This window comes from Pituophis catenifer, unplaced genomic scaffold (assembly GCF_029215685.1).
Source record: "Pituophis catenifer annectens isolate HBS135680 unplaced genomic scaffold, rPitCat1.0.hap2 SCAF_1, whole genome shotgun sequence".
In the NCBI taxonomy this organism is placed as follows: domain Eukaryota; kingdom Metazoa; phylum Chordata; class Lepidosauria; order Squamata; family Colubridae; genus Pituophis; species Pituophis catenifer.
Genome location: NW_027256881.1, coordinates 24,396,262 through 24,423,105, shown reverse-complemented (window position 1 = coordinate 24,423,105; position 26,844 = coordinate 24,396,262). Strand labels below are relative to the sequence as shown.

The window sequence follows — 26,844 nt, the reverse complement described above, 5'->3', positions numbered from 1 at the left end:
GTTATGTCTGCGTGTATGCATATTTGTGATTCTTAAGCCCTAATCCAGAGATCTTCGAACTTGGCAGCTTTAAGACTTGTGGACTCCAGCATAGCTGGCTGAAGAATTCGGGGAGTTGAAGTCCATAAGTCTTAAAGCTGCCAAGTTTGAAGACCCCTGCCTTAATCAATGTATCCTGTTTTAGAAAGGAACAAAAAACAACTGCCTGAATCCCAGTTTGAACCTCCCACTGGAGGTTCAAACCTCTCCTACATTCCTACCATGAGGAATTAATCTCACCTTCTCTCTTGTAACCCATGGCATATATTGTTTAAAATATACTGGATTATTAACACCAGTCCTACTTCCATCCTCATGATATCATTCTGTTAGGGTCCTAACTCCTAGGTCCTATTGTCCTTGCCTGCAGATTTGCTTGAGTGTCCTGCCTTAAGTGGCAATCAAACATTTTCCTTTCTTTTGTTCCCATGTAAACGTGGGACAACATGTTTGAACTGTCTCTATACTGTGAAGGTTCCTGTTGGTGTTCAAATCTCAGGTGACAAGAAGTTCCTCCAATGATAAGACCCAACTCATGCAGTACTGAGCTCAGCTACCTTCCCTGATGGAGTCAAATAGGATGAATGTGTATATTCATTCACCTCCTAGGCATCATTTTGTGAGACTTTGCCAGTGAAAGAGGCACTGACCAAATTTCTATCCCTGGGCCAAGACTTTCAGGGGGAAGTGATGGACAACCACCTCTGAGAAGATGGAGCTGTTTATGAGTGGATTTCTAGGTTTCTGGATCATTCTATCCTTTTGGTTTGTGCTGCTGTCAGGTAAGGGACATCTATGTTTTCCCCTCCACTGCCTCAATTGTAAAATTATCTACCTCCCTCTTTAAACTGTCTTATTATGCAAATTAGTGTAGGGAGTGATTAATGGGATGTTGCAAAGGAACGCATAAACTAAAGTAAAGAAATTTGAGATGTCCCAAATGTCAAATCAGTTAAAGAGATTTATTTTTTTATTATTCAGTGGGTATCTTCTGGACTGTCTATAAGGTTTCAGGAATTGGGAGAATGATTTTATACTGGTTTTACTATTACCTGGGTAAGTAATACCTGTCAGTAGGGGTAGGGGATGAGTGGTCAAGCACCCCTTACATATGGGGTGCTGCAGTGTCCATCCTCTCACCTGTGCCATTGAGCATTAATTAGAAATTGCTGGAGGAAGTCATCCATTGGTTGGGGGAGAGGTATCATTGATTTATTGGTTGTACTTCTCTATTCAGAGCCAAAGAGGAGATGCTGTAGAAGTCATTTCCCAGTGTCTGGAGCTGAATCCTGATGAGACAGTGTGGCAGTTTGTTCAGTGACTTTATAGTGGTTAGGTGCCTCCCCTGGTGACTTTAGAAGAGGTTGTCCTCTATCCAGAAGAGCATGTCTGTAACTTGGGAGGTTCTTGGATTTATGGCTTTGCCTAGATTTGTGGGTAGAAGCTGTGATTATGGCTAAGCAGCTTTGGTTGATGGGTCAATTGCAGCTTTTTAGAGCAGGAAACTCTGGCAATAGTAATTCATTGCCAGTTACTGCAATTTACTCTTTCAGAGACTGCCCTTGATGACTGCTAGGAAATCGCAGTTGGTGTAAAAAGCAGCATGTGTGCTGACAAGCTCCAGCTCCTTTAGCAATAGAACATATATTTTGTGACTATTGCACAAGTGCAATTCAAGTGTTGGTTTAACTTATTTAGTGCTAAAGGATATAAGCCCAAGATACCAAGAGGCAATCTCTTCCAAGCTGACTTTGGCTAGTCTGTTTGTACTGCTGGGGGTGGTGGTGATGTATGATTTATGTTCAGGGCCATCTGTGGGGTAGCTCTGTATCAAGTGGAGTCCTTAGATCTGCTTCTTGTCCTATATTTCTGTTCCTGCATCCACAACTCCATACCTTTGATCAGTGGTGGGATTCAAGTAATTTAACAACCGGTTCTCTTCCCTAATGATTTCTTTCAACAACCACTTTGCCAAACTGCTCAGAAAGTTAACAACCGGCTCTCCCGAAGTGATGCGAACTGGCTGAATCCCACCACTACCTTTGATACTTTTCCTTCCAATCCCTTCAGAAAGTCCAATTCCATGATTTCCATCCAGGTTCCATTCTGTTTGTTAGAACCTCTTTGTTTCATTTTATGATACTTAGCTCTGTTTCCATTTGTTCCCTTAATACTTCTTCCCTTCCCCACCTCTTTTCTACATCCAATTAATTACAAGCTCAGGTCATCCAGATTCCTAGCACCCAATTTGTTTCTGATGACAAACCTCACTGGCATTCATGGGAAGGGAAGTGTCAAAATCAGCACCACGGTGGACAAAGCATGCATCTTTCCCCTTTTGAATGGTGTGATGCATCTTTCAAAAGGACGGGAGTGTTTATTGATGGCAACCACCCCCTGCCATTTTGACAATTTTAATCTCCTGTCCCTGCTTGACAAACCACTATTCACTTATGGTCGGTTTTTCACTTTGAGTGAATTCCAGAGGCAAAATTCAGTTCCTTGACTTGAGTCCTGACCTGTAGGAATATCACATTAAATGTATGAACAGCTATAAAACAAGGCAAATGTCCTTCTGCAGTTTCCTTCATCAGCTGTCAGTTAACGGATGGGGGTTTTGGTGTTGCATGCTTCTGAGAGTGTCGATTGCACAAGCTTGCTCTTGTACGATCTTTCTTTCAGTGCTCCTCCAATGATTCCACTCACACAGATGTAGGGCTGTGTCTGTATTTCAAATCCACTTGCCAACAGCAGGGGAAAAAAAAATAATAACCTGGGCTGCCAAGGGGCAGATTAAAGCCTCTCAGGGGCAAGGAAAGCTGCCTGAGTCAACGCCACCTATTTATTAAGTGATTTACTAGCTTTTCCCATTGCTGGATTGGTTTCTACCCTGAGAGTTCTTTGGCATAGTAGTTTGCCAGTTTATTTATCCAAATGCATTATTTCATCTTGAAAAACCAGAATGCAAATTTGCAAATAAATACATTAACTGCATTAAAAGCAAATACCCACTTAAAAGAGAAAGCATGTAGAAGAGCAAGGTTTTACACCTAGGCAGGAAGAACCAAAGGTACAAGTACAGATTAGGTGAAACCTGGCTCAAAAACAGTAACTGTGAGAGGGACTCCAAAGTCCCAGTGGACGATCACTTGAAATGAGCCAGCAGTGTGCGGCAGCAGCCAAAAAAGCTAACAATCCTTGGTTGCATAAACCAGAGACATAAAATCAGTATCATGTGAAATATTAGTACTGTTTTATAAAGCCTTAGTAAGACCACACCTGGAATACTGCATCCAGTTTTGGTCACCACATTACAAAAAAGATGTTGAGACTTTGGAAAAAGTGCAAAGAAGAGCAACTAAGATGATTAAGAGGCTGGAGACCAAAACATACAAAGAACAGTTGCAAGAATTGGGTATGGTCAATCTACTCTAGAGAAAAGAAGGATTAGGGGTGACATGATAGCAGTATTCCAGTATTTGAGGGGCTGCCACAAAGAAGAGGGGGACAACTTATTTTCCAAAGCACCTGAAGGCAAGACAAAAAACAACGGTTGGAAATTATTGAAGGAGAGAAACAACCTGGAATTAAGGAGGAACTTCCTAACAGTGAGGACAATTAACCAGTGGAACAGCTTGCCTCCAGAAGTTGTGGGTGCTTCAACACTGGAGGCTTTTAAGAAGAGATTGGACAGCCTTTTGTCTGAAATGGTCTAGGGTTTCCTGCTTGAGCAGAGAGTTGGAATAGAAGACCTCAAAGGTCCCTCCCAACTCTGTTATTCTGTTATTCAGGGCTTTAAAAACTGCTTTGAAGTGGATATTGCATGCAATGTTCAGATTAAGTTTTAAACCAGGATACTGTTTTGTACTGTCTTATATTCTCAATTCCTGTAAAGCTGGCAAACTCGGGAAACAAGAACTATTTGAGTTTCTGGAAATATATTTATTGCTGGTAAGGTAACACATCAGATTCTTGAAAGCCTACCAAAGCAATTCTCCTACACAACTTATGCTTAGTATAATTAAGGCAGTTTTGCGAAGTCTTTTTTTCCCATGTTTTACACCTCCCTTGGATTTAAGACTCTTTTTTGCAACAGCCCCGTTTTCTCCCTTCTTTCTATCTCCTTTATGTTCCCAAAGATTGTTAGGCATCTATCATATACGTACACTGTTGCTTATTCAAGACCTGAGTGTCAGGTATTGTTCCTGATGTTGTCCAAAAGGTATTTTGACTCAGAACGCAAAGACATTCTTAACCATTAGTTTTTAAGGATGTCAGCAGTATGAGTCCAAATGAAAGAACTCCTTTGGTACAATGGAGGAGATAAACAAAGAACCAGAAAATCTTTGATGGAACACAAGTCTCATTAGTTAAAAAGCTTCTCATTTCTACTGGCAACTTCACCAGTTGTAATTTGGTCCAAAACTTTGCTCTTGAGTGTACTTCTACCTCAGAATTGGCCTCTGCAATCATATCTTATTTTATCTAGAATTACCTAAAGATTTGCCATTGAAAGACTTGATGCAGAAAAATGGCCCCCATTACCTTTCCAGGTTTCGTAGCAAGATGCATTTGTGTGACATATAAGGTTTCAAGCTTAGAAAGCATAAATTCTAGTCCCGTCTTAGACACAAAGCCAAAGTCACTGGTCCAAAGCCAGCTGGGTGACCTTGGGCCAATGACTCTCTCTCAACTCTACAAAGCATACAATGGCAAACCACTTCTGAAAATCTTGCCAAGACAAGTGCATAGATTAATCCAGGCAGTCACCAGGATTCAAAAAGTAGATAAAGGCACATGCACACATACCATAATGACTCCGGTTGGTGTAGAATATTAAAAACAAATGAAAATAATATAAACTGGAAAAGAACACCAGATCAACTGTTCATCCTAATCTTTCTTTGGGTGTTCATTTATCTTCAATAGAAGACAATATTTGTAAGAGTTGAACGGTGGAATCTTGATACTCCCTGAGCCTGGTTGTTTTCTTGCAGACATTCCATTACTCAATTAGGTGACATCTCTAGCACTGATGATGTTACCTAGGTGGGTAATAAAACATCTGCAAGAAAATAACCAAGCTCAGGGGGCACCAAGAACCTCACAGCAAAAGTCAAGTTAGAAAAGGCTTCTTTTACAAGCTACTCCCACAATTCCCATCTCCTTTGGCTTTGAGAGGTGCAACCTTAATCTCTTAAGGAGTCTTAGAAGAGGCAGCAGAGTTGTGAAGGGCTGTGAAGAGTTCAATTTAATTTTTCCTCTGAAACAGTTCTGCTCCTTACATGGCCAACCCTATGTCACTGAAAGTCCTTGTAGGATCTTGGCCATCAGATCTGGTCAAGCCTAGCTGTTTTCTTACCACTAGCATCTCACTCCAATCCTAGGCAAACTATGTTTCCTTGCCTCCATCTGCTTCTGTTGTGTAATTACTATTACTAATGGTAAACACTAATTACTATTAAAAATCATAAAGGAGTGTTACAATGATCCAAGCTACAACTGCCATCTTGATTTTTAAGACTGCCCTGAAGATATTACTAGATTCAAAGCTAGGATTTATAATGAATACATCTAAGCTTCCATATTTTCTGTTGTTAATTTGTGGCAACATGAAGCTTATATCCTTTCCTTAAGCTTTGTTTGTCTTCTTGAGCTGGTACATTTCCTTTTTATGCATGCCAACTTCTGCTCAAGAGCTTTGCATTTTTGAGTTTTTCTACATATAAATGCATTTGTACATAATGCAATAGAATATAGGTACAAGTTCCAGTAATGCTTATCACTAACTTGTTTTGATAGTTTGTTTTCTCTCTCTGTGTCTCTCTCTGTCTCTCTCTCTGTGTCTCTCTGTGTCTCTCTCTGTCTCTCTGTCTCTGTCTCTCTCTCTGTGTGTGTCTCTCTCTCTCTCTCTCAGTCTCATCCATCATTTGTTTCCTATGTTTTAATCTGGATGCCTGCACTGAGCAGAATGAACCCTTCTTCCAGCTTTAGGATTCTAGTGATTGATTGTTCGATTTAAAAAATTTATATAGCTGTCATCTCCCCACACAACTCTTTACTACCTTACCTAATAATGGCTGCAAAAATTACCACAGTTTCATGCGAGTTCACACCAGTATGTCAGAGCTTATGGAGTTTGCTGTCTTTGCATAGACCTTGACGTGAGAAACTCTTGCACAATACAGCAGTCTTGCAAGAGCTGGGGATGGTGGAGATTTTTTTTTATTTATCTGAGCCGCCTAGGCCATTATGCAAAATCATATAAAGATGCTGAAGGCTCAATAAAGTTGCTGATTTCGGCTTTACAGGGTTGTCAGAATGATTAATGTAAGAAGTGTGGAAGGATTGTTCAGCTTAAGTATTTAAAAATAAAACATCTGGTCATGTTTGAATATTGATCTCAATATTTAATTTCATTGTTCAAACTGATTTAGATGTTGACTTTGCAATATTTGAGAATGATATGCCAGCCTTTAAAGTTGATCATAACAGGCTTGCATGTTCCTGTTTGTAGAATCTGCATCTCTCCAAGGCCGGACCCAGAGTCAGGCAGAAGAACGGCTCTTCAGATACCTTTTCCATGCCTACAACCGGTGGTCCAGGCCAGTCCCCAACACCTCTGACGTTGTGATTGTCAGGTTTGGACTGTCCATAGCTCAGCTAATTGATGTGGTATGTATACAAACTGGCACTTCATCTTTCTGTAGCACTTTCAGCAAAAATACTTGCAGCTGGAGAAAACACATATTCATTGTATTGTCAATATACTATGAAAATAAGAGAAAGGATTCAGATTAAATCCCTCTTTTGGAATTGGCTTTGCAGTTTCAAAATGAATGTGTTTGGGAATTTTTTTGCTAGAAAATGATTTGTGTTATATGTATCACGGAAGATATGAAATAGGCAGGGATATATGTTTCCTTAGATGTTTTGGAAAACATGATAGCAGTAGCACTTAGATTTATATACCTCCCCATAGTGCTTTACAGAACTCTGAGTGGTTTATAATGTCAGCATATTACCCGCAATAATCTGGGTCCTCATTTTACTGACCTTGGAAGGATGGAAGACTGAATCAATCTTGCACTGGTCAGGATCAAACTCCTGGCTGTGGGCAGAATCATACTGCATTCTGACCACTGTGCCACCACAGCTCTTTCACAACCAGTTATTACACTCATTCTCAGAGGTCAGAAAGAAGGTATCTGGGCTCTTCACTCTGATGAAAAAAGGGGATTGCTATCCTTAGTGTTTCCAGAGGCTGAGGTCATACAACCTGCTTAAATCTAGACAAACAGCAATTATATTGTTGTACTAGCTGGACGCCTGTGCTTCGCTATAAAACTATGTGCTCAGGCTTGATAAATTGACACTTAAAGCCTGAAACTTAATGTAGAATGAGTAACTCTGTAGCATCAGAGCGTGTTAATATAAGGCAACTGGCAGTTGGAACAGAGGGGGAGCGGGAGTAGAATGTCCCAGCCCGCAGGCCGGATGAGTCACGTGCTGGATGAGGCTGGATGAGTCACGTGCCCACGCCTGGTTTAGCGAAGGGGTAGCATCAGAGTGTGTTAATATAAGGCAACTGGCAGTTGGGACAGAGTTCCTTTCAGATGGGGAGGGGGAGTAGAACGTCTAACTCCTTAGCATCAGAGCGTGTGAATAAAATACTGTATATGAAATAGTAATGATCTGATGGTCATTTCGAAAAATCCGTTCTTAGTGAGCACCTAGAAGTCAAGAGGAACATATGGGCCAATTTTCAAATTTGTAGGCTTTACCGTTCTGGAGATTTCGTGATGAGTGAGTGGTATTTGGCTTATATATATATAGATTCATGGAATATGCTGTGCCTCCCAAAATGACTCACCTTATATTTAGCTCAATGGCTTGGTTCACACAACCTGCTAAGGCAACAGCTGAGTTCCTGCTATATGCTGCAATGTCCAATTTTAGCCTTATCTAGCATACTGAACAAGCCAGCCATACAAGTACAGAATTTGCCCTACTTTCTAGAGTTAAATGCAGTGGCAAGATTTAATGTGTGTCTTTCCATTCAATCCAAACACCTCTACTTTTTTCTTTGCCTACGAAGGATGAAAAGAATCAAATGATGACCACAAATGTTTGGCTGAAACAGGTAAGCAGGACAAGTACAATCTAGCAAAATTGAAGCTGGGAGACTCCAAAGACCGATTATCCAAATACAACAACATTAAGTGGATCTTGTACCATGTAAAGGGGGTAGTGTCCTCCTTTGTTTTTTCACTTCTAATAGAGAATCCAGAGGGCATTATAGCAAACCTTGTGTTGTTTTTCCAACTTTTACCCATGTCTGAATATGGTGGGTGTCTACTGTAGTCTGGCCAATATATTGTATTTTTGAGAGCTATAGTCTGTTTATTTAATCCTTTTTAAAAAACAGGGAAGACAATGTCTGAGATGATGTGTTCATACCATCAAGTTCAGTAAAAAGCTAACAGCTGTTTTCTCATGATATGATTTTGGTTACTATTAACCATAATTAGATTTTTCTGGATTAGCGTGTCCTATAAAACTAGCTGCTTTGCAGAAAAAAAGACATATTTCTGACTTTGGATGGATATCATTACCCCTTACAGTTCTGGTTTATAATTTGAGGGCCCTCTTGGACTTGTTGACTCCTGATGGAAGAGCACTTGGCAGCTGTGGTCAGGGGAGCCTTTGCACAAATCCATCTTGTGCACCAGCTGGACCAATTGCTGGACCAAGAGGCCTTGCTCACAATCACCCATGGCTTAGTCATTTGGATTACTGCAATGTGCTCTCTATGGGGCTGCCCTTGGAGACCATCCAAAAATTGGAACTGGTCCAGAATGCAGCAACGCACACAGTTTGGGTTCCCTGAAGCTCACCCAAGTAGCACCACTATCACACAAGCTGCACTGGCTTCCAGTTGTTTTCTGGTGCAATTCAAAGTGTTGGTTACACTTCAAAGATCCACATGTCACAGGGCTAGGTTATCCGCAGGACTGCCTCTCTTGAGGGTATCTACCTGTCTAACTAGATTAGATAAGATGGGTGTCCTCCAGGTCCCCACCCTTTCTTGTGGCCCTCCAGTGGGACCACTGAGATGTGCCACTCCAGCCCTTTTGAACAGGTCCTACCTGAGATCAGAGGAATTCCTACTCTTTTAACCTTCTGGAGGGCTGTGAAGACTTGATTCTTGCCCCAAGTATTGATCTAGGACCGTGGTTGAGCTATGAGGATGTTTGATCCAGTGCATTGGAGGAACAATATCTTTCTTTTTAATTACGTTTTATGAATTGTTGTGAGCTGCTTAGAGTCATTGTATCATGAGGGGGGCGCCATATAAGTCTTGTAAATAAACAAACAAATAAATAATCTTTGTTGTGCCCTTGTAAATAATCACATCATCCTGTTAGAAAGGAATAAACAAAGACTTCTTCCTTACCATCAGGAATGGAATGACTACAAGCTTCAGTGGAATCCAACAGATTTTGACAATGTTACTTCTATTCGAGTACCTTCTGAGATGATTTGGATCCCAGATATTGTGCTGTATAACAAGTAGGTGATGGGATTGTACGTCTGGAGGAATTGGGACAGAGAGAAATACAAATGTAAAGAAACCTCAACATTGCACTGAAAAAAAATACCTTCCTTAAAACCTAACATAAAAAGGACTAATGCCAAAGAACACACAGAGGTAAATTTCACTAAATGTCATGAAATAAAGGGGCTGAATGAAATAGTCCAGAATCATAATATACACTGGGAAATGGAGGTAAGGTTTTTTTAACAGATTAACAGAGTTGGAAGGGACCTTATAGGTCATCTAGTCCAACCCCCTGCTCAAGCAGAAGACCCTACACCATTTCTGACAAATGTCAGTCCAATCTTTTCTTGAAAGTCTCAAGTGATGAAGCTCCCACAGCTTCCAAAGGCAAGCTGTTCCATTGGTTGATTGTTCTTACTGTCAGAAAGTTTCTCCTTATTTCTAGGTTGAATCTCTCCTTGGTCAGTTTCCATCCATTATTCCTTGTCTGGCCTTCAGGTCCTTTGGAAAACAGCTTAACCCCCTCCTCTTTGTGGCAGCCCCTCAAGTATTGGAAGACAGCTATCATGTCTCCCCTGGTCCTTCTCTTCACTAGACTAGCCATGCCCAGTTCCTGCAACTGTTCTTTGTATGTTTTAGCCTCCAGTCCTCTAATCATCCTGGTTGCTCTCCTCTGCACTTTTTCTAGAGTCTCAATATCTTTTTTATAGTGTGGTGACCAAAACTGGATGCAGTACTCTAGGGGTGGTCTTACTAGGGGATTATAGAGTGGTATTAGTACCTCACTTGATCTTGATTGTATCTCTCTGTTAATGCAATTTAGGGTTGCGCTGGCCTTTTTAGCTGCCGCTGCACACTGCTGGCTCATATTTAGCTGGTTGTCCACTAAGACTCCCAAGATCCCTCTCACAGTCACTGCTATTAAGACTGGTTTCCCCCAGTTTATATGTGTGCTTTTGGTTTTTCTTACCTAAGTGCAGGACTTTACTTTTCTCTACATTGAATTTCATTTTGTTAGATAGGGCCCAATGTTCAAGTCTGTCAAGATCCATCTGGATCTTGAGCCTATCTTCTAGGGTGTTAGCTATTCCTGCCAGTTTAGTATTTAGTTTAGTGAAAATTTGGTGAGTTCCCCGTCTATTCCCTCATCTAAGTCGTTTATGAAGATATTGAAGAGTACTGGGCCTAAGACGGAACCTTGTGGTACCACTGCTTACTTCTCTCCATGTAGACTTAGACCCATTAAGGACTATTCGTTGAGTGCGGTTTGTCAGCCAGTTGCAAATTTTGAATTTGTTGTTATATATTTTTCACCTATGGGAACAAATTTGGAGACAACCTATCTCTGTTAATGGTAACTCTGAGATCCTGCCTGTTCTGTATCGAAATGGATGCTCCTTGAAATTGAATGCTCCCACTGAGCACATTGGACCAAACATCTACAAATGTAATGGCTGCATTAATATCAGATGCTAAATTTGGTTCTCTTGACCTTCGCTAAAATTTCTTTGGGGCTTAATGTATGATGCGAATCAAGGTCATTTTGTGACTTTGTAATCATATATATACAATATATATAAAACACAACCCAGAGAATTAATTAATTCTGTAATTAGATTAGAAATGTTATGTGAACATTGCCTGAATAGATTTTTGGAGTGGTTGCCAACTGCTCTGAGACTAACCTGCTGCAGAGCAAAGTGATGTCAAGGGGAGACAGAGAATTTCAAGGAACAGGTTAGGCCTCTTTTTCTTCTAACTTAATTTCAAAAGTTGGCTTCCAGATAGCTCCGAACTTCATTTGGAATTGATTGGTTTTGAGGGACTTTCCCCTTGTCACACGAATGAAGATCAATAGCAAATCTGAATTCCAGAGAAGAGAGAGACTCTTCCATTTCCATGAGCATCCATAAGGAGAAGCAAAAAATCAAAATGGCAGTCATGACATGTGATCAAACTCTATTACTGTTTAATGTAGGGGTGTTCAACCTTGGCAACTTTAAGACTTATGAACTTCAACTCCCAGAATTTCCCAGCCTGGGAGTTGAAGTCCATAAGTCCATAAGTCTTAAAGTTGCCAAGGTTGGATATCCCTATGTAATGTCTTGCACAATGCACATAAAAAAGGAGTGGAGTTTCCATTACAGAATCATGACTGCTGTCTTCTTTTTTTAAAAAAAAAACAACAACAACATTCCATGCTGCCGCTGCTCATTTCTTCCAAATGTGGCTTTTTGCACCTCAACTTTTAATTTCAAAAGTTAAGATTGATAAAGAGAAGATTGTTTTTGTGGAAAGCATAGCTTTCTGGTACATGTCCTTGGCATTCATCTATCTTCTTGTGTATAATTTGAGAGGATGTTAGAAATGCAAATGAAATAGAGGCGCATTGGCAGCATCCTATGTAGAAAAAAACTACACAGACGTTCATTTTCTTAAACTGAAGATAAGCCAACTTTTCCTGTCAGACAGTGGGAGTTAAGAGGCAGTTTATTAGGGCAGAGATATCCTAAATATATGTGTAACCACACACACATGCTCAAACATAGATGTACAGTACATGTTTAGTACTTTGAGGTTAGTAGATCAAGAAACAGCACAAGAAATACCGTGTTTTCCCGAAAATAAGACCCTGTCTTAAATTTTTTTGAACCCTGAAATTAGCTTTATTGCCATGCGCTCAAAAGCCCGATTGGGCTTATTATCAGGGGATGTCTTATTTTGGGGAAAACAGAGTACTAGAACTCTGTTTTATTGATATATGTTATAATAACAGAATCTTGAAAGCTTATCAGACTTCCTTTCCCTCTCTCCTACATCAAAAAGAGGCTACACAAAGCAATCTTAAGTTTGTTTTTCATGTTTTTTTTTTTTTGTTTCTCTGGTCTAAACCTATTTTTCATTCCTGGTTAGTCATCATGTACCTTCTCTAAGATCATCTCTATGTTCCTCTACATTGTCTCTGTGTGAGACAGAGTGGTTTTTTTATTATTATTATTCATATTTCTATGCCATCCACTCTCCGAGGACTCTGGGCGACTTACACCAAAGACAGTATACTAAATAGCATATTGCCCCCAACAATTTGGGTCCTCATTTTACCTACCTTGGAAGGATGGAAGGCTGAGTCAACCTTGAGCCGGTGAGATTTGATCCGCTGATCTGCTGAATTAGCAGTCAGCTGAAGTAGCTGCAGTACTGCACCCTAACCACTGTGCCACCAAATATGATGGTGTCATATTTACTGTTAATTTTTACTGTAAATTTAATTTGTTAATTTTGATATGGGGGGATCATGTCCAAGTAAGCCACTGAAAGGTGAGCAAAAAAACAAACAAACAAAAAAACAGAACATACACAACCACCCACCACTTTGTTATGACAAGTTCTATATCTTTCAGTCATAAGATAGATCTTCATTTTGGACAATCTTATGAATATTTACATCTGCATCCTAAAATAAATGAAAACAAATGAAAGAATAAATAAAAACAAGTGTTAGCCAGTAAGAGGAAGAAGACTTTCAACCATGAGTAATTCCAAAAGCATCAACCATCCTTGCATTTTTAGTAGAATAGCAATGCATCTCTAATATCAACATATCTATAAGTTATACCCATCCTGCAGTCATGCAGAATCATGCAGGCACTATCATTTCAGTAATAAATGATACATATATATATCTCCATAAATGATACAGTACATATATCTCCACTAGCTATAGACCTCAATAAATGATATAATAAATGATAAGATCTGCAGTGGCTCAGTGCTTAGAATGCAGTACTGCAGGCAGCTTCTGCTGACTGCCGGCTGACTGCAATTTGGCAGTTCGAATCTCACCGGCTCAAGGCTGACTTAGCCTTCCATCCTTCCGAGGTGGGTAAAATGAGGACCCAGATTGTTGGGGACAATATGCTGACTCTGTAACCCGCTTAGAGGGGGCTGTAAAGCACTGTGAAGCAGTATATAAGTCTAAGTGCTATTGCTATTGCTATATAAGAGAGAGTGATGGAATGATACAAAACAGTAAGCTCTAGGAGAAATGAAATGCAGAAGATGAAGGGAGTAATAATTGTCATTCAAAAAACTAACAGTCATTCTACTTGTACAATATCATAAGAACAATCATTTGTTTATTCCAAGTAAAGAAACAGCTTAATAAGATGCTCAATCTTAATACATTCCAGCTCAGCAGTTTTCCAATATGTAGTACAATTTGTTATTTGTAATTCATGAGACTTAGGATACTGTTAGGCAAATTGGGCATTTGTTTCATCCTCATGGTGAGATTTTTCTCATCCAGTGAAATCCAGTGAAATATGTTGTCAAAATGTGAGACATTTAGGGTGAGGCGTGCTACTTTTATATCTCAGTTGTTTCCTTTTTGTCCTGCTTATCAGAAGTCCCTGTCTTCTGGTGGAAATAGGCTGTTAAGTTAGATGAATCTGTGTTTGCTCCAACAAACCGTACTTTATCCAGATATGATCTCTCCTGATTCATAGGTGGCCTTGAGCAAAACTTGTGGCCTCTGCAGTTCCAAACATGTGCTGTTTTGGGTTTGTTCTTGAAAACATAGCAGATTTGGATCTTAAGGGATACAATCAAGATCAAGGGAGGTACTAATACCACTCTATAAAGCCTTAGTAAGACCACACCTAGAATACTGCATCCGGTTTTGGTCTCTATAAAAAAGATGTTGAGACTCTAGAAAAAGTGCAGAGAAGAGCAACCAGGATGATTAGGGGACTGGAGACTAAAACATATGAAGAACAGTTACGGGAACTGGGCATGGCTAGTCTAGTGAAGAGAAGGACCAGGGGAGACATGATAGCAGTGTTCCAGTATTTGAGGGGCTGCCACAGAGAGGAAGGGGTCAAGCTATTTTCCAAGGTACCCAAAGGCCAGACAAGGAATAACGGATGGAAACTGATCAAGGAGAGATTCAACCTAGAAATAAGGAGAACAATCAACTCAATGGAACAGTTTGTCTTTAGACAGCTTCATCACTGGAGGCTTTCAAGAAGAGATTGGACTGCCATTTGTCAGAGATGGTGTAGGAGCTCCTGCTTGGGTTGGGGGTTGGACTAGATGACCTACAAGGTCCCTTCCAACTCTGTTAATCTGTAATCTGTACTTTCTGCAATCACACTGCACAAACAATATGATGATGCATTCCACTTTTAACTGCTGCTGAAATGTTGTATTCCCTTCAGTAGCAATGCAAACTTAAAGGACGATGCCCAGCCTGTTCTCTTCCAAGGAATATTGGCAAATATATTTTCTTTCTGTCTGTGTGCAAATCTTAGTTTAATCCACGAGGAGTGGCTTTCTTCAATTGGCTGGTATTATGCTGCCATCAAATGGCCCTCATGAATAATAACAGTTCTGCCTTCAGTGCTAGTCTGTTTGTCTCATGTCTCTGACATTTTCTTAGTTGTGGGCAGGAAGAGGAGTGAGGAGGGAAGCATTTGATGGGAAGGACGATAGACAGGATTGTCCAGGATATACATAAATATACCAGATTTGGTACTGTATATTTAGCAACAATCATGATAAGGGGGTTGGAGGCTGAATCGTAGGCTGAACGGTTAAGGGGATTAGGTATGTCTAGCATATTGAAGAGAAGGATTAGGGGTGACCTGATAGGTGTTTTGTAGTATTTGAGGAGCTGTCACAGAGAAGAGGGAGTCAACTTATTGTCCAAAGCACCGGAGGGGCAGGACAAGAAATAATAGGTGGAAGATCATTAGAGATCCTACCTAGAACTAAGGAGAAATTTCCTGACAGTGAGAACAATCAATCATTGGAACAGAAGTTGTGAGTGCTCCATCACTGGAGGCTTTTAAGAAGAGACTGGACAGCCACTTGTCCGGAATGATATAGGCTCTCCTCTTCGAGCAAGGAGTTGGACTAGAAGATCTCCAAGGTCCCTTCCAATGCTGTTATTCTGTTTATAATCTATTGATTTGGGAGGCAGTGCTACATTTAACTCTTTTCCACATGCTGCTCCTGCTGCTATGATTCTAGCCAATCCAGCAATCATCACCAGAAATGATGAAGGGAATAGCAGACTATGAATTCTTAAAATTATGCAACTGGTAAAGTACTTATGTTTGAATTAAAGTAATATTGAGTTGTGAAATGTGCAAACCCATATGCTTTCTTAGCAAATAGCCACATCAACTCTCATCTGCTGATGCGTATTCATCAATATATTATTAATTTATGCAAAAGTATCACTTAAATACGTATTGCAGTTGCTGTGAGGCTGGAATCAGTTATATTTTAGAATAGAATAGAATAGAATAGAATTCTTTATTGTCCAAGTGTGATTGGACACATAAGGAATTTGTCTTGGTGCATATGCTCTCAGTGTACATAAAAGAAAAGATACATTCATCAAGAATCATAAGGTACAACACTTAATGATAGTCATAGGGTACAAATAACCAGTCAAATCATATTAGGAAACAGTCAATATAAATCGTAAGGATACCAGCAATAAGGTTACAGTCATACAGTCATAAGTGGGAGGAGATGGGTGATAGGAATGATGACAAGATTAATATTAGTGCAGACTTAGTAAATAGTTTTACAGTGTTGAGGGAATTATTTGTTTTCTGTTCCCCTTTGAAGGTCAAACAGTTTATTGAGTTAATTTGCCATTTTTGACTTTCTTAAATGCTTTCAGTAACTCTTTTGTTTGAAAGTTGACAATTATTCTGCTGATTCCCAAAACAAGCACCATGTAGACACACCCCAGTCTCTTCGAGATGGGTTTCCCACTGGTATCTGTGGTGGAGGACAGACTCTGGATGAGGAAGGTCACAGGTCTGGTTACCAGCATCACCAGATAGAGCTCAGAAATTTGTCTGAAATCCTACAGAAGTATTGGGAGGCAGCAGAGAACAAATTTTACATTGTCCCTGAAGTGAAGGGTCAGACAAAGCTGGTGCCAACAGATCTGAGCTAAATGGTTTGATGAACAAAGCTTGCATGGGGTTAATAAATACAAATTCTGGTGGCTGCTATTAAAATGAATATTGATTTCCAATCTGATGTTAATCTACCCCATTAATTTTTCTTCTTTACATGTGGCTTTTCAGTTCCAAAGTCATCTTGGAGTAGTTCAGTTGACATTTCCCATGCTTTCTAAAAGGACAACTTTCATGCAGCTAATTGTAGGCAGCAGTGAAGTCTAGTTATATAGGTAGTCCTCAACTTAAAACAGTTTGTTTAGTGACTGTTCCAAATTACAGCGGCACTGAAAAAAGTGACTTATGACCGTTTTTCACACTCGCAACCGTTGCAGCATCCCCATGGTCATGTGGTCAAAATTTGGACACTTGGCAACTGACTCATATTTATGACGGTTGCAGTGTCCCAGAGTCATGTGATCATCTTTTGCGACCTTCTGACAAGCAAAGTCTTAACAACTGTGTGACTAACTTAACAACTGCAGTGATTCACTTAACAAGTGTGGCAAGAAAAGTTGTAAAATGGGGCAAAACCCACTTAACATGTCTCACTTAGCAACAGAAATTTTGGGTTCAATTGTGGTTGTAAGTCGAAGACTGCAGGGGTGGGTTCTACTTATCTTTACTACCGGTTCGCAACGGGGCCACGCATGCGCAGAAGCATTTTGATGACGTCGGGGTCATCCGCTGGTTTTACTACTGGTTCTATAGAACCGGTCCGAAACCGGGGGCAACCCACCACTGGAAGACTGCCTATATTTATTTCATGCTCCTTATTTTACATGATTTAAGCCTTAGTAGTTTTTTTTTTTTAAAGTAATTTTTATTACACTTTTGACTTTTAAAAACAAAATAAAGAAAAATACAACAAAAACAAAAACACATTAAAAAAACATAACAAACATAACATTACATCATGTATTATTTTATAGCTTTATGTATTGACATGGATATATATTCTCTTTTTTTATTTAATTGTTCATCTACATATTTATATTTACATTGTATCTATTTACACAACCATCACTCTTAACACTATCCAGTAATTTACACTTCCTAGTTTTAACCCAATTAATTTATCATTCCGAATTATTGCTTTGATTCCTTTTTTTTAACCATTTATATAATTTGTTCCACACTCTATAATATTCCGACTCTTCCCTCTCCGTAATTTCCAGTAATTCAAAAATTTTTACAATGTGCAGAAATGGATGACACTGGAAATTAAGCCTTAGTAGTTATATTGCCAAGGCCAAATACACTATTAAAGCTCCTTCTTATAAGATGACCAAATGATGACTTATACTTAACCCTTAACCTAGACTAGGGTTCAAAATATTGTGTAGCTGTATTAGTATTAGTATGTAATATTTATGAACAGAGAAAAATGTGAGTTTCAAAATAGTCTTGTTTGTAGGGAGAGGACTGTCTGATACCTCAAGGTTTTTGTCACAATAAATCAATATATTAGAAATCTTTCTTGATTGGCTTTAACTCAGTGGATTACAATGCTGTCCCTAAATAATGCCTCAAGACGCAGACGTTTGTTTAAAGAGTCTCCTCTTAACTCCTCTCTTCTTTTCTCTCAAGTGCTGATGGAGAGTTTGCTGTCACCCATATGATAAAGGCTCACCTTTTCTCTAACGGCAGTGTGAAGTGGGTGCCACCAGCCATCTATAAGAGTTCCTGCAGCATTGATGTAACCTTCTTCCCCTTTGATCAACAGAACTGCAAAATGAAATTTGGTTCATGGACTTATGACAAGGCCAAGATTGACTTGGAGAGCATGGAGCACCATGTTGACCTTAAGGACTACTGGGAAAGTGGGGAGTGGGCCATTATGAGTGCAGTGGGCACTTATAATACTAAGAAATATGATTGTTGCAGTGAGATCTACCCTGATATCACTTATAGCTTCATTATCCGCCGTTTGCCTCTCTTCTACACCATTAATCTCATTATCCCTTGCCTTCTAATTTCCTGCTTGACCGTGTTGGTCTTCTACCTGCCATCCGACTGTGGTGAGAAGATCACCCTGTGCATCTCTGTCCTTCTGTCCCTCACTGTCTTTCTCCTACTTATCACTGAAATCATTCCATCCACTTCCCTAGTTATCCCGCTGATTGGTGAATATTTGCTTTTCACCATGATCTTTGTCACCCTCTCCATTGTCATCACAGTCTTTGTACTCAACGTCCATCATCGCTCACCCAGTACTCACAAAATGCCACACTGGGTCCAGAATGTTTTTCTGGATTTCATTCCCCGCTGGCTCTTCATGAAACGTCCTCCAGTAATAGCTTCAGGGTTGAGGGTGGCCAGTGAAGAAGTCATTGCACAATACGACATGCCTCCAGCAAACCTCAGCACTTCACGGTGTTGGCTGGAGACAGACGTAGATGATAGGTGGGATGAGGAAGAGGAGTATCACGAAGAGATGATTCAGGCTGGCCGGCTACCCCTGCAAAGCATTTGTCACCACCAATGCCTTCAATATCGCTACACCAGTGCTCAACATCTGGGAAGAAGATTTGTGGAACTGGTTCATCGCCCAGCCACTATCAAAACAGAAAGTTCAGCTTCATCTGAGCAGGGCATCCAGCTGTCTCCAAGCATCTTGAAGGCACTGGAAGGGGTGCACTTCATAGCAAATCACCTGCGGGCTGAGGATGCAGATTTCTCGGTGAGTCGTTAAGTCTGAGATACTAAGAACTATTTTTCTGGATTAGAACTTTGGCCTTCTCAGTCCGTCTTTTTTCATATATAGAATAGAATAGAATAGAGTAGAGTAGAATAGAAGAATAGAATAGAATAGAATAGAATAGAATAGAATAGAATAGAATAGAATAGAATAGAATAGAATAGAATAGAATAGATAACAGAGTTGGAAGAGACCTTGGAGGTTTTCTAGTCCAACCCCCTGCTTAGGCAGGAAACCCTACGCCACTTCAGACAAATAGTTATCCAATATCTTCTTAAAACTTCCAGTGTTGGAGCATTCACAACTTCTGGAGGCAAGGTGTTCCACTGGTTAATTGTTCTAACTGTCAGGAAATTTCTCCTTAGTTCTAGGTTGCTTCTCTCCTTGATTAGTTTCCACCCATTGCTTTTTGTTCTACCTTCAGGTGCTTTGGAGAATAGCTTGGCTCCCTCTTCTTTGTGGCAGCCCCTGAGATATTGGAACAGTGCTATCATGTCTCTCCTAATCCTTCTTGTCATTAAACTATCCCCAACCCTGAGGAGTATTTCCCCAGCTTCCACTTAAATCGTGTGGAATCACTTAAATTCAGTAGCCTGAAGACCTGCCTGCAAAAGTGTTCTTAGCCCTTAGACCAAGAATCTAAGATGGAACTAGATCTAAGAGAGAAATCAGCCTAGCAGGATATAAGGATAGGAGAAGGTAGAAGATAGACCTTTTGTGAAAAAAGGGGAGCAGGAAGGAATATAATCTGAATGAGTGCAAAATCACAAATCACAATATTAACACAGTAATTCAAGGACAAATATTTTCATGAACCTCTCTCCCACTGCAACCCACAATGTATATTTTGCTTTTGCTGACTCATTTAACTTATTCTACAGTATTTTTATTTGCGCATAAGATCAATTAGGTTTAATGAGTTTATGCTGACTCAGCCTGAAGTGGACTGCACTGTTAATTTATGATTCTATTGTCTGCCAGATATGGCATGCAGTCTTCGTTTTAACCTTAGGAGCTCCTTCCCGCTGAAACTTCATTGGAATTTTACAAGATATTCCTTTTCTTTTCAGAAAGAATCAACCAATTAAAGTGACCCATTTCATTGAGAAAGGGCTTTCAGGCCACCTGAAGATGTGTATGTGTGTGTGTGTGTGTGTGTGTGTGTGTTGTGACTGACGGGCTCATCCAGTTATATGATAAACAGGACTTTTTTTGTTTCCACCGATCTTCCTGAAGGAAGGAAATACTGTATCTTGGCTAGGCTTTTTCTTAACACAGATTCATGAAAGAGACCTGAGGTTCTTAATAGCCTGATCCAGTTACTCACCCATAAACTGGAAACAACAACTATAATAATAATAATAATAATAATAATAATAATAATAATAATAATACAGCTCTGTAGCATCTTCTCCTAGTTCTAGTTACAGGGGTCTCCAACCTTGGCAAATTTAAGACTTGTAGACTTCAACTCCCAGAATTCCCCAGCCAGCATTCTGGGAATTGAAGTCCACAAGTTTTGAAGTTGCCAAAGTTGAAGACCCCTCCTCCCAAGGCTGGTGACCCCTGTAAGACCCCCCTTTAGTGCAGATAAAAATTCCGCCAGTAGCTCAAACGTCTCTTTTCTTAAACAGACAAAGTGGAATGGAGGTGAGGTGGCATAGGTGGATATAAAAGCAGAGTATCAGGCACAGGGATGGAAATCAGCAGGTTCTGACAGGTTCTGGAGAACTGGTAGTGGAAATTTTGAGTAGTTCGGAGAACTAGCAAATACCACCTCTGGCTGGCCCCAAAGTGGGGTGGGAATGGAGATTTTGCAATATCCTTCCCCCAGGAGTGGGGAGGGAATGGGAATTTTGCAGTATCCTTCCCCTGGAGTGGGGTGGGAATGGAGATTTTGCAGTATCCTTCCCCTGGAGTGGGGTGGGAATGGAGATTTTGTAGTATCCTTCCCCTGGCACACCCACCAAGCCACGCCCACCAAGCCACACCACGCCTACCGAGCCACGCCCACAGAATCGGTAGTAAAAAAAAATTGGATTTCACTACTGATCAGGCACCAAGAATTGACCTCATCAAATTGTTTCTAATCATCTTAGAAGTCTGCTGGATGCTAAGGAGGGTATCCTTACCCTGAAGAGGCTCATCTTCACAACCTTCAGTTATGGCATAAACAAGCCTCCTAACCATTTTTAAATATCATGCCCTCCTGGTACTGTTTTTGTCTTATCTCCAGCCCACAGCAGCTGTACCTTAAATTTGTCCTGAGGGATTCTAGTTTTGAAGTAGTGTTTTCCTCCCTTCCCCAACACAGTTTTTGCTATGGACACCTATTAGGATAGGTCACAGCCAATGTGGTCTGTGATGTTTTTAGCGACTGGAATCGGCCACCCACCATTGTTCACTTTGCCTGGCGTCACCACATCTCTCTCCTTCAACCTTTAGGCATTTTCCTCCATTATTCTGTGAGGGCAACTTGGAAACTTCCCAGCCAGTTCTGCAAGAACTGACCACTGGGTTTACACAGGCAAAGCCACAATCCAGTTTAGCCATCTCTCTATTTGTATTGCTATGGAGTCAGTATAGTCATCAATTAAGAGAAAAAAGAAGGAAAATTTTGGCATGAAAGAGGGTGTATGAAGATTTCCTCTCTTGTCCTACCATTTCAGATCATAAGTTATCTCTTTCACTTGCCATTCCTCACAGTGTTGGCCCGCTTCCGGAAGCCCAGTAACACATGGAAACTTTTGCTTTTACCAGAACGTTTCTGCCACCTCATAGATCATGTGTGGTGGTGGGAAGACTGACTTGTTAAAGCAACACACAGAGACACATAGACACACACAGACGCACACACACTCCTTCAAACTCTCCAGCTCTCTAGCTAGCAAATCAGAGGTGGTATTCAGCAGGTTCTGACCAGTTCCGGAGAATTGGTAGCGGAAATTTTGGGTAGTTCGGAGAACCAGTAAATACCACCTCTGACTGGCCCCACCCCCATCTATTCTCTGCTTCCTGAGTCCCAGCTGATCGGGAGGAAATGGGGATTTTGCAGTATCCTTCCCCTGGAGTGGGGAAGGAATGGAGATTTTACAGTATCCTTCCCCTGGAGTGGGGAGGGAATGGAGATTTTACAGTATCCTTCCCCTGTCACACCCACCAAGCCGTGTCCACCAAGCCATGCCCACAGAACCGGTAGTAAAAAAATTAGAATCTCACCGCTGTAGCAAATGACATTGAGAACAAAAATCCAACTGGCTCCCTCCAGTCTCATTGGTGCAATCCCCCCCCCATCAGCCTGGCTATTTTGGGACTTGTTAGACACTCTTTGAATGCATATCCACACCTGCACCTTATTACTTAGGCAATAAGGCAGGAAGTACAGAAATTGACTTCCTGTGTACACACACACACACACACACACACACACACACACACACACACCATCTTAAGGAATAGCTTATCCTGCCCCCTAGTTATTGTGGAAGGCCTCTGGAGACTAGGCTGCTGAAAAAAAGAGGTGACGCCACAAATGAATGTTGTGGGAAGCTATATTACAGAGTTTTACTGCCTTGCCTTTATTAGAGCTATTGTTGGACTGTGAATATCTTAAGAGTTGACTGAAACTGAGGCAATGTAAAGCCTCATCAATCAATCAGTCAAGCAATAAAACTTGGAGGGCGGTTAAACTTTCTGTTCCAGGGACACATCTACCTCTGCCCAAAGTTGTCTCATCACAAATTACGAAGTAGCATCAGCATTGGTAGATGTTTTCCAAGCTGCAGGTAATGCTCAGTGGGAAGGGAATCAAAGCCAGCAGAATCCACAACGTACTTTCTTTAATTTGCATGTCATTAAAAGACCTTGAGGCAGAACAGTTTTCTACAAGCTGGAGGATTACACGTTCACAATTGTGACAGAAACCTCTCAGCCAACCACAGTGGTTAGTATCACCCATAGACTATAACTCTCCAGTATCATGGGTTCAGGTTGATCTGCCCATAGGAACTCCATCCCTGAAATTCCTTCCTGGGCAAAGTTCACTCTTTCAGCCTGGGGAGACATATTGTGATTTCACACCCTGCCTGAAAGAAAGGTAATGGTCCACAGAGAACCTTTGTTTCTCTGTGAACACTCAATGTACAAGAGTAGGGACATTGATCAATGTCTCCCAGCAATTTACCTCCTTGCAGCAAACAGCAAACAGCCCGTTTCAGCTTCAGCACAACTTGATTAGCACAAGCAGTTGATTGTCGGTTGGATTGGCTTCCCAACCCTCAGGTGTTTCAGGCTGCAGGGATTGCCATTGCCTATTGCGTCGTGGGACTTCCACGGTTTGCTGCAAGGAGGCAAATTGCTGGGAGGCAGAGGCAGATTTTTTTTTCTTGTTTTCCTTCCCAAAAAAGGTAGGTGTGTCTTATAGTCCGGAGCATCTTATACTCCGAAAAATACGGTAGATGGATCTGTGGGCTCCAAATGAAGTGTTATACATCACCCCACAGCTTGCCAAAATCATTCCCAAGCGATTTTGTTTTTCATGAATGAAGGAGAATATACTGTACGTGTCCCAGGATAATGTTGCAGCATCCAATCTGGGTCAGTCACTGGGACCAGAGGTTTTGTCTTTTGAACTTTTGGACTCATGCCGGAGCCCATCTTCAGAGAATTTCTCTCTAGCCAAAGAAGTTAGGCTAGAGAGAAGTTTATTTATTTACTTATTTATTTATTTATTGGTTCGATTTATATGCCGCCCTTCTCCGGAGACTCAGGGCGGCTTACAATGCGTTAAGCAATAGCCTTCATACTTTTGTATATACCTGCTTAGTAGGGCTTTTGGCCCCGCCTAAGTGGTGTTCTTTTTTATACAAAGTCAGCTTATTGCCCCACAATCTGGGTCCTCATTTTACCTACCTCAAAAGGATGGAAGGCTGAGTCAACTTTGAGCCTGGTGAGATTTGAACTTGCAGTAATTGCAGGCAGCTGGTGCTACTTAACAGCACTTTAGTCTGCTGCGCCACCAAGGCTCTTGAAGTTCCCTGAAGATGGGCTCCAGCACAAATCCGGAAGCTTGGAAGACTTTGTTTTCCTTAATCAAAGTCTCCCAACTCTGAAGGAACTCAACTAACTGAATAGTTTCATCCAGCACATTGAATTTTCTATTCTATACTCTGTAGAGTTGCCATATCTGGAATACCAAAATTTTGACACTACTCAGTAGATAACTATGGGATAACATAAGTATCCTCTTTGCTGCTATCTAGTGCTCACCTGGATTTTTTCAGCCCGATCCTGTTAGTTTTACGTTCTATCTATTTTAACTCTGATGGATAATTATTCTATGGTATGGCACATTGATACTTACTATGCCTACTTGCTTACTTAACCTGAGCCATGGTGGTGCAGTGGTTAGAGTGAGCCTTGGTGGCGCAGTGGTTAGAGTGCAGTACTGCAGGCTACTTCTGCTGACTGCCGGCTGCCTGCAATTTGGAAGTTCAAATCTTACCAGGCTCAAGGTTGATTTAGCCTTCCATCCTTCTGAGGTGGGTAAAATGAGGGCCCAGATTGTTGGGAGCAATATGCTGACTCTGTAAACCGTTTTGAAAGGGCTGTAAAGCACTGTAAAGTGGTATATAAGTCTAAGTGCTATTGCTATTGCTAACCTACTAAGTTACTGAAGCATTTGTGGTATGTTTTTAAGTTTTCCCATTTCAATCATGCTGAATTCCTGTTAACTTGGTGACTGGTCGCCCTGGTCATGATTTTTCATTTGTTGCAGGTCAAAGAAGATTGGAAATATGTTGCCATGGTGATTGACCGCATCTTCCTCTGGATGTTTATCTTTGTCTGTTTGCTGGGGACAATTGGACTTTTCCTTCCTCCATTTCTGGCAGGCATGATCTAGCATTGATATGCAGGATGAAGAAGCTACCTTTAAATATATCAACACAACCAGACAGTCTCCACAAAAATGCCACCCAAACTTCCATTCGCCTTCCTAAAGAAGCCAATAGTAGGATCATTCTCTTGATCCAGTATCTGTTGCCCAGGAATTATTAACATCATATAAAAAACCAAAACTTAATCAAAGAACTGTAATGCAAAGTTAAACAAAGAACAATGCAAACTTAACCTTGAGGTTTTGTGTACCTGTTTTACATATTTTTGTTTTGCCAAAAATCAAGAGAAAATCATGCCATCATTATTCAGCAATATGATATGGGGCAGTTCTATGGGGCACAAAAGGGGCTTGTGAGCCACATACAGTGCAGTGGCCAGAAATTATTGATGCTGTGGCTCATTAAGCTTGTCTGCTGTTATTCCAGAAAAGCCAGGGGAAAAGTTAAAAAGCTGGTTGCAGTGGGAAAATGTCACAATGTGAGCTAGGAATAATATCCAAACTTGGAAAGTGCTTTGATTTAACAAAGTCTCTTTATTACCTGCTGTTGAAGCAGCATTTAATTCCTTGTATTACAAAAATGTGCTGGGGAGTCTCTGTGTTGAGGATTTATAAATTATGAGAATTTCTGGAAATGCATGGAAAATATTTATTATGCCATCATTTGGTTTATACCTCATCTTCCTGCTCTGGCAAGCAGTCAGGTGGATAATAAATTTTCTATTAAGGGACTTAAAGTAGAAATGTTATTAAGCTAGTAGCTAGTCATCCATACCCTCTGAGAACTACTGTTAATGAAAGTAAAAAAAAAATGTTTCCAATTTATTGCATCCTGAGTTCTGTTCCTCGATTAAGGCATAGCAACATCTTCCAATGTGATTTTTGTTGGATATGTTGGGTTGCAACTTCGATCAAAGGTTGTGCTGGCTGGGGATGATGGGAGTTGTAAGATAGTGCATTTGGAGGGCACCACATTGGAGAAGGTGTGAAAATTTCATGCATGAAAATTAGCTGATCCATTCATTGGTGCAGTTTTTCAGATAGGAGTCCTATTGGATGTGGCCAATTTTTTGTCGGTGAAGCACAGAGGTTTCAGGTGTGCTGTGCATAGTCTCCTGTTCAAATCACACTAACCGTCCTCTTCTAGGATGTTAAGAGGCAAAGATGTATAATTGGCCTACAGGCTTCCTCTTGCTTTTTACACTCATCTCTGTAAATCTGAGGGTACAAGAACAAAGTTTTAAAACCTGGTTTTCAGAATATTCATATTCTGTCCTTCAAAAAAATCTATGAGCATGAGGAAGGCATACAGTCAGTAGTTATAGAAAATGGAGTAACTCTTGAATAGCATAGAGACTTTTTAGAGATACCACTTTGAACTGCAGGCAAAAAAATGTTTGCAAATATCACAGGATGGGTGGATGGAGTAGTGCTGTGGCCTAGAGGTGCCTCACAATCAGGAGGCTGTGAGTTCAATCCTAGGTAGAGGCAGATATTTCTCTCTCTGGGCACAATGCGAATATATCTGCTGAATGAAACTCCGTATAGGCGACAGGAAGAGCATCTGGCCAGTAAACATTCAGTTCCATTCAGTTGCCCAGACTCCACCCCGCAAGGGATTATGGGGTCATTAAAAGAAGATGACAGGAAGGGTGGATGGATGGAT

At 40.7% G+C, this 26,844-nt stretch overlaps 1 protein-coding gene across 1 annotated transcript; it reads left to right on the top strand.

The window, feature by feature from the left end:
• Positions 1-751: 751 nt before the first annotated feature.
• On the top strand, positions 752-25,184 carry CHRNA2 (cholinergic receptor nicotinic alpha 2 subunit). Its single transcript, XM_070947103.1, has 6 exons — positions 752-821; positions 6,557-6,714; positions 8,138-8,182; positions 9,503-9,612; positions 18,172-19,264; positions 25,059-25,184. The coding sequence occupies exons 1-6, from the start codon at positions 752-754 to the stop codon at positions 25,182-25,184; spliced, it is 1,602 nt and encodes a 533-aa protein (XP_070803204.1).
• Positions 25,185-26,844: the final 1,660 nt, after the last annotated feature.

Excerpts from the sequence above, each read along its gene's own strand:
- CHRNA2 (XM_070947103.1), top strand. The coding sequence starts at position 752 with ATGGAGCTGTTTATGAGTGGATTTCTAGGTTTCTGGATCATTCTATCC. Across the intron at positions 8,183-9,502 it reads CAAATGTTTGGCTGAAACAG|GAATGGAATGACTACAAGCT; the intron begins GTAAGCAGGACA and ends CCTTACCATCAG. Across the intron at positions 9,613-18,171 it reads GATATTGTGCTGTATAACAA|TGCTGATGGAGAGTTTGCTG; the intron begins GTAGGTGATGGG and ends TTTTCTCTCAAG.